Source organism: Malania oleifera, chromosome 10 (genome assembly GCF_029873635.1).
Source record: "Malania oleifera isolate guangnan ecotype guangnan chromosome 10, ASM2987363v1, whole genome shotgun sequence".
Taxonomy (NCBI): domain Eukaryota; kingdom Viridiplantae; phylum Streptophyta; class Magnoliopsida; order Santalales; family Ximeniaceae; genus Malania; species Malania oleifera.
In genome coordinates, this window is record NC_080426.1 from 93,315,470 (window position 1) to 93,324,410 (window position 8,941).

Sequence of the window (8,941 nt, forward strand, 5' to 3'; positions counted from 1 at the left end):
AACCCGAATCGGGATATATGGAATAAATTAATAAAGAGAATGGTAAAATGGTAATTGAGCAAGCTTCGTTGACGGAGCTAAAGTTCATCGATGAAAGCTTTCTGTTACTCGGTGACGAATTGCTGAGACTTGTCGACGAGGAGAAGTCGAGAGGTTTCAGGAAACCGAGAATCTCAAGCTCGTCGACGAGGCCACCATCTCGTCGAAGAACTGTCTTCAGTGACTCGTCAACGAAGACGCCATCTCGTCGACTAGGTTGGCCGAGTCAAAGGGCTATAAATATCAGTTTCCATTACTTAATCACTAAGAAATCAAATATCCTCTCTCTCTCTCTCTCTCTCTCTCTCTCTCTCTCTCTCTCTCTCTCTCTCTCTCTAGGAACTCGAAAGACACACTCTCTCTCTAGATTTCTTCATCGTACATTGCTGGAATCGTAGATTCGATGTTACCACGAGGATCAGGGAAGGATTCTCTATAAGATTTATAGATCGGATCTTCGTTCTGGGCATTTTCAGGTTTTGGCTCAAAATCGAGGAAAGGCTCGGTTTTCATTTCCGTTTCGATAGTTTTGTAGGGAATGGAATTGTTAGTATATTCTATATTATGTTTATAGGTTTTAAGAACTCGGTTCGCTATTTAGGAGCCGTAGAGTTCAAGATTTGATTTTTGGGGAAAGGTAAGGGGATTCTGTTTATGTCAGTTATTTTCGAAATCGGACTAGGTAGAACTGTGGTTCACGGTCTTGTGTGTGTTTTAGTTACTTATTTGGGGGAATCTAACAGGAAAAACTACGGGTTTTTCATGTTACAGTTTTAGGAAAAAAAGGTGCATTGGGTTGTATATCTGGTTTTGTTGGAAAAACGTAAATATATTATAATATATATTGTGTTATAGGGATGGTCATGCCTTGATTTATTAAACTGTATATGCTTGGAAAATCATGATTTTAGATTACCAAATGGGTGTAGTTTGTTTGGTTATATGAGCATGCATGGTTGTGTTTTGTTGAAATGCAATGAAATAGGAACTGAGTTCCGAATTGTTCCAGGTATTGAAAGAGTGTCCGGCTCTATATCTGAGGATGTGAAATATCACCTGTCATGTTTGGCAAGAGTGTTCAACTCTATATCTGAGGGCGTGAGCCTTACCGGCTGATCACCGAAGGGTGTGGATCCACCAATTGTACCAATACGATGCCATGGGAGCCTAGGGCTACGCCATGTGCCGAGGACGCCGTGTAATGCGAGTCAGCTTCGGGGCGAAGGGTGTGACGACACCGGGTTGCTTGATCATGTGTGTGTGCGTGTATGCACTGTACTAGAACTGTTTTTTGAAAATACTGGAATTGCATTGAACTGTGTATGTTTTATGTCATGATAACACTCATATGCCACACACCGATATAACCTGGATCTGCCTTATTGAGAGGTGTCTCACCCCTACTGTACGTACATATTTTTCAGGTCTTTCGAGTAACCGGAACTAGCGTTCTTGTATTGGGAGCGTAGTGGTGGGTGTACTGTGTGAAGTACTTGGATAAGTATTAGGACTGTATTGGGTTGTCTTTTGTGATTTTGGCTGACACCCGGGTTTGTGCTTTGTATTATGGGACCTGAATTCCTTTTGTATAGACTCTGGTATGGTACATAATATGTATAGAAAGGCCTTTTTCCATTGTGTATTTGTAATGTATACGAATGTGTATAGGGTGTACAGGAACCCCATGGGGTTGGACCCTCACTCATTGTGCTGTGTCATTGATGATTTGTATGATACAGGGACATGTTAGATTACTTATTCACCCCTGGGTCCCATTACCGGTTTTAGGGCATGACAGCAAAAGCTGCGGTGGATGGCAGAGAGGGGAGAAAGTAGCAGCGGCGCTGGGGGAGGAGAGATGCACGATGGTGATGGCAGGGCAGGAAGAGTGCAGAAGCTGCAACAGATAGCGGAGAGGGGAGAACGCAGCAGCGGCGCTGGGGGAGGAGAAAACGCAGCGGCAGGATGAGGGTAAGAAGAGTGCAGAAGCGAAGGTGGCGAGATGGGCGAATCAAAAAGGACAAAGAATGGGCTGCTTCGAAAGAAGAGAAGAGGCTTTGAACCCAACCAAAATCATCATTGAGCGAGCTTGAGATGACGAGTGAACACGGCAAAGAAGAAGGCTGGGAGATAGGTTCAACGAAGCTGGGTCGAAAGTCCGCTAGGGCTCCGACGAAGCCTGGCAAAGAAGAAGGCTGGGAGACAGGTTCAACGGGGGTGGGTTTTCAATGTCTTTTATCTTGATTTAATGAATAAATTAAATGAAATCATGTTGTACACACATCAAATATCTTAATAAATAGTAGTCAGTGGTTCCTTTTGTCATACAATCTCCACCACAATATTAATAAAGTATATATATATATATATATATATATATATATAATTGATAATTAATCAAAAGAAAATGATTGTGATGGAAGGCACATGACATGATAGATTCATATGCTAGCACTAGAGAAGGAAATGGAGAAGTAGCATTAGATCCCATTACCATAGAAGAGGTATTGACGTGAGCCCATGACAACCATGGACCAGTAACCAATAGTGTTGCTCTTAATCATAAGAGATTATTATTATTCTTATTATTATGATTATTGCACTAGAGACTAGAGAAGAGAAGATCATTGTCTCGGGTGCTGTAATGGATTGGTGACAAGAGGGAGTAATAAACCAAAAATATTGCTCTTAATAATAAGAAATGTCTGTGTGTGGGAAAATAGCTTAATATGGCGAATTCACAAGATTTGAATGGGTCTTGCAATTATTAGTTAAGCCGAATGAGGCAGCGCCCAAAGGAAAGGAGTTTGGAATTGGAAATGGAATGTGGAAGATGTGGGGCAGTGGCATGGGGGGAGGCGGTTGCGTCGTGTGGCCCTGCCCCGTCAGAGGATCCGCGTAGGCGCTTCATTGCCGCTGTGCCAGCCCAAACCAACTACGCTCGCTGCTCCCCTCCTCGCCTCCGCATCCTCCTCTTTAATGCTTTGGCCTCATTCATTGCCACTCTGTTTCCAATTTACTAAATTATTCCCTTTTTATTATATATATATATATATATATATATATGCCTTATTTTTTATGTTTAATTGTCTCAAAATTGAAAACCAAAAAAAAAAAAAGATATATATATAGTAAATTAAGAATAAAACTTTCATTTTTACATTATTTTTTAAATTTTTATTAAATATTGATCATGTTTAATTAAAATGATTTCCTTCTTGAATCAAATAATTTATTTGAAAAAAATCAAGTAAAAAATGAAACTTTTATTTTATTTCCCTATTGCCAAGCTATAAGATTTTATTTAATTATATTTAAAAGGGCACTTTGGTCATTTCAACATGACAGAGCACTCTTGTTTAGCCATACTCGGCACTCTCTCAACCCCCCTCTGTCTCGCTCTTTAACTTCACCCCGACTCTCTCGCTCGCCCTCCTCCCGCAGCTCTCTTCAATGCCCTGTGCTATGAAGGTGGAGACGATTCGGCAGGTGGTGAGGCTGAAGCAATTGGTGCAGCGGTGGAAGAACCTAAGCCTTCGCCGCCGCTCCCTGTTGTCCTCGTCGGACTCGGACTCGGACTCGGAGCCGTCGTCCGGGTCGTCCTCCCGGGCAAACCGCCGGATCTCGTCGGGTTACCTGGCGGTGTACGCGGGGGCGGAGCGCCGGCGATTCGTGATCCCCACGCGCTATCTGAACCTACCGGTGTTCGTGGCCCTGCTCAACAAGGCCGAAGAAGAGTTCGGATTCCAGTCCAGCGGAGGCCTGGTGTTGCCCTGCGAAGTGGGCTTCTTCAGGCAAGTCCTGAGGTTTCTGCAAGTGGACGAGCAGAGATTTGGGGGGCTGGAGCTCGACGGCTTCTTGAAGATGGTTTCGGAAGTCGGTTTTGATTCCTGTAAGGAGACGACCAACCCTTGCCATGGATTCACGCCTCTGTTGCAGAAGGCTAGGGTTTGACAATTTGGGGTTAGTTAGGTTCGCTTTATTCCTTTTGTTTGAGTTTTTGTTTTTTCCTTTGGGCTCATTGGAAAGATTTAGGGCTCTGTAAATGGTGGTGGAGAATGCGATGTCCTTTTTCTTTCTTCAAAAGTGTTTTTTTTTTTTTTTTAATTCCAACCATCCATGAACCCAATCTTAACCGTGACTGGGTTTCAATGAGATGTCGAACTTTTCTTTTTCTCTGTTTTTCCATTTTCTGGTTGCGGGAAGAGTAATTTTTTCCCATGATGCTGATGGTACGGATAATGATGATGATGATGATATTGAACATTTTTTTCTGAATGAAAATTTTGTGCCAAGTTTGATTTCGTTTGTGTTAATGAATGTTGTTTTTTTTTTTTTTTCACTTCTTTACATGCTTGGCTTTTAAAATAATAATAATAATAATAATAATTAATTGTGTTAGTGTAATTTTTGGAAAGGAAAAGTTTCATTAGACTTTCCAACTGTTCGTGTAAACCCTTTGCGCTTTCAGGTTTTGGTTTAGTTTGGGGATTCAGCTTGCTGTATCGTAAAGTAAGATTCCTTAAAAGCAGAACTAAGATTGCGCTGGTTCAGCTAAAAGGCGATTTGGGTTTTGAGTTTAAATTTTAAATGCTCTGTTTTGATTGCCATTCACATTCAGGGAGGGGAATTGATCTTATCCAAAAGACAGGTCAGAGCCCGTTTATTTAATCCGCCGTCTGTTTCTAATTGAATTCAAAGTCAGGTAAAGCAAAATTAGTTTCCAAAAGATTTTCTCATTCAGACTTTTTTTAAAAAAATATTTTTGTCAATTTACACGACCACAGCATCTCAAAAAATAAAATTCCAATTTTAACCCCTTCAGTACACATGTGACATGTATTTTAGCTTGTTCTTATACGAAAATTAAACTCATTAGATTAAGATAATGGTTGTTTCTTGTGATTAAACTTGGGTAAGGTGGGAAGTCGGCTTTTGTGCCTAATTGGCCATGAGAAAATATGCTTGCACTTAAGTTAACTCTTCTTCTATTCCCAATTTGGTCTCATAGGGTACTATCTACTTCCCAACTTTGAGAGGTACAATTTCTTTGTAAAGCCTTTTTGGGGTTTGAATATGAATGCATTCCAATGCGTCCGCCCACTATGTTTAATAGTGGGCGCCAGTTACCTTCTTGATCTTGCTTGTCCTCTTTTAGGTGGCATCTTTAGGGCGTGTTTGGTTCATTGACCATTATTTGACGTCAATTTGCTTACCTCAATCTTATCAAGTGTGAAGGTTTCTAGACAAAAGCCCAAGTTCAAGCACTCATGCCATCACACAAGATATGAGCCATTAAACTCAAAGCACTACAAAAGAAAAAAATTAAAGAGAGAAGTTATGAAATAAATTTCTAAAGCCAAGGGCAATTTATAAATTGTTTCATAATTACACGAATAAAATTGTTGAAGAGGAACAATTAATCACATTTGAAGAATTAAATAGCTAATGCCTAATGGGGTAGCGTCGGAGGTCTCATTATTTGTCGAAGCCCCATCCTTACCATCTTCACTACCATTTGCTTGCTTGGTCACATTAATAACATGATCAAAAAGCAAAAGTATTGTAAATTTTTTGCCCTTGTCCATCAAAAGTTTCAGGTTAGATGAGTTTAACAATGTTGTTAAGCATGAAGTTAGAGTGCTTAAGTTAGAGATATCACAATTGAAAAGCCCTTCATGAAAGAAACCATAAAGGTGAGTCACATATCTTTGGTAATCCTTGGTGCCTTTCCATTTCTCCGTATGTCAAGGCCTCATCGACATTTTTAGCAACCACTTTCTTCTTTAGCTTGGTTTTCTCCTCAAATGCATCGACATTAATCTTAATCCAATTTAGTTTCTCATTGTCACAATCATAGAACTTATGGGAGTTAATTCTTTGTGTTTTTAACTCAAGAAAGGGTTTCTCTCAACATGGCTTTCAACTTGCTCTCATTCTTCTCATGCTCAAAAATTTGGATCACCATATAGACCACATGTGTCAAACAACTTGATCATACATATGCCTAAGAAAAACTAAGAATGGTTTAGGTCAATTTGCAATACGTACCACTAATAGCACAAAGAGTATGCAAGGCTTGCCCTCAAAAGGTTATCCACAACTTTACCATCGCTCGAGGTCCCATTCTCCTAGAATCTTACATCTCTTCAATGTAGCTCAAGTGTCTTTCTAATGTAAAAAAATCAAACACCTTTTAAGGAATGGTAGTGGATTTAAATGGGTAGATGGTAAATTAGTTGTTAATGGACTCGTTAGTCGTTATGTCAACTTTCATCAAAAGTACAAAGATAGAGATGGTAAGAATTGTAGAAATCTTAGGAGGAAGAAAAGACGGAGGTAAAAAGACTTACATTAGAAGAGGTCGGGAGAGATAAAGAGGGAATAGACTAAGGGGAGAAGAAAGTGAGAGAGGAAGAGATAAAGAGCTAAGATGGATAAAAGGCACTGTGGCCTATTTAGCACTGGACTATTGGACATCTCCTTACAATAATCATTACATGTATTTATATCCTTTTTGGGTCAAACCTATATTAATTTTACGATTACACGCATACATTCAAAATAATAAATCCTAATAATAAAGGATGTTTCTAAAATATTTAAAATCTAATCATAAATGGGGACCTTTTCATAACATTAAGGTCCAAATTTTATTTATGAAACATAAAATATCCTCAATCAAAGGATGGTGATGAGGTCATTGCACAAAGTTAAAAGGCCAATGAAGACACGAAATTAAAAGAAAATCAAAGAGGATAATGAAACCCTTGCAAATCCCCAATAAAGGTCAAAATAAAGATGCATACATCTTATATAACTCTTGACATTAAAGTGTTGGGAAATAAATAGAACTGGAGCAACAATCACACACGAAGAAAAATTCAGACACACACAATGGAACACCGGATTTACGTGGTTCGGTCCAAACTGACCTATGTCCACGGGAGCACACACCACTGCACTATAATCTGGGAGAAATAATACACGGAGGAGCCACTGCTCAACTCTCTCTCAGTATCACACCTCTCTGCTCTCTGCTCTTTGCACTCTGCAATACACACACTCTCACAACTCTCTGCTGCACACACATATAGCCCACTGCAACCCACTCACATAGCTCTCTCATACACACAGCTATATATACAACAAGGGGGGGAGCTTAATTCAAAGATGGTGGCTTGCAATTTCAGCAAAGCCTGCAAAGTAGGTGGCCGTCCATTTATAGTGTCAAAGTCGGCGGCTGGGCTGGTGCGGCTGCCGATGGCTCCACACTAGCAATTCCTAACATAAAGTCCATAACTCCCTTATAACCCCTCCTTAATTGGGAAATTAATGGGACGAAGGTTATATAACAACTATAAAAGGTGTAATTCGGAAGAGGTAAGATATCTTACAACAATCCATTCTCATACTATTGTCATATCAAATTCTTCCAATTTCCCTAACTTAGGCATCAGAACAATGACCCAAGGAACATCTCGGGTCCTCTAAGTATATTTTTATTCAATCTTTGAAAGTGGTCGAGATCGTAATCAATCTGATTAATCCAACCAATTTTTGACAGCAACAGTTAGGCATCATTTGTGTGAAGATTAGAAGTGTTTAACTAATAACAATCATGGCCACTTCTCATAATTTCATTTCCTATCATCCTTTTGGAGATCACTCACCTTTATCAATTCAATCAACGCAATCTTATGTCTCTTAATGGGGACAAATGGTACCAATGAAGCAATTTCTGGTCTTCTAGAAAAAGATGGAAGAAATACTTGGAGTGCTTCTAGAACAAAGAAGGATTATCCATAACAGAATCCAAGAATGTTTTCCATTGGATATGTCACCAAAAGGTAAATCACCAATGCTTTGGGAATCAACTTTGAAGACTTTAGATTTGGTAAAGAAGAACCATGGTTTCGAGGATGACAAGCATTGACATTGATGAACAGTGCTCATTGGCGTTTGAGAATAAATCTTGAAAACAAATTTGATCAAATTGAAAGAATGATGGATGTTTGCGATCAATCTATATCAGATGAACTCAATGTAACTTTATTAAATATTATGAGATTTTTTTTAATATGTGAATACAAGTAAGTAATAACCTACAAATACTATAAGATTGATTCAACATGTCAGATACTGATTTTGTTTATTAAAAACAGTGTTTATTATATACCTTCAAACTCTCAATTTTGAAGTATAAAATATTAGTCAAGATGAGTATACTTGTCCAATGATGACAGAAAATGGTGTGACAAAGCTTAAACTTAGATGTATGAGAAATAAAAATGAAAGAAATTTGCACATAATAAATGTCAAGGCAATGAACACCTTACTTTGTGTCTTACCATAGCAAATTTGATAAAATATCTACCTTATAATATGACTAAGAAAATTTGGTATGCTCTTGAATTTTTTATATAATGATATACATAATGAAAATGCTAATTCATTTTTTTATAAATGTAACATGATTAATGTGATGACCCAAAAAAATATATATATATGATTAAAGTACAATAATAATAAAATAATAAAAATAGTCATTAAGTTAATATCAATACAGAAGTGTTTTTCTGTAGGATCCTTGATTCCATGTTTGATGCCTAAGAAAGACCTTGTCTTAGCGAGTGCTCAGAGACCATTGCGGCTCAGTCGCTCCCTGGAGGTCGGCCTGGTCAAAATGGAATTTCATAGGATAAACAGGATAAATACTGTTTGTATACGTAAATAAGTATATATACATAAAATAGTGTTTTGACAGACATAATTTGTAGAAATACATAATAAGATGATAATAATATAGGTATCATATGTGGGGCCCACAAGACTATGTGGGGTCCACATGAGTCCCGGAGCCACAAGACACTGTTTATATACGTAAATGAGTACATAAAAC

The 8,941-nt window shown here is 38.5% G+C and overlaps 1 protein-coding gene across 1 annotated transcript; it reads left to right on the forward strand.

The window, feature by feature from the left end:
* The first annotated feature begins 3,378 nt into the window (after positions 1-3,378).
* LOC131166398 (auxin-responsive protein SAUR71-like) lies at positions 3,379-4,334 on the forward strand. Its single transcript, XM_058124914.1, has one exon. It carries the CDS (start codon positions 3,493-3,495, stop codon positions 3,991-3,993), a length of 501 nt encoding a protein of 166 aa, XP_057980897.1. The 5' UTR covers positions 3,379-3,492; the 3' UTR covers positions 3,994-4,334.
* The last annotated feature ends 4,607 nt before the right edge of the window (positions 4,335-8,941 follow it).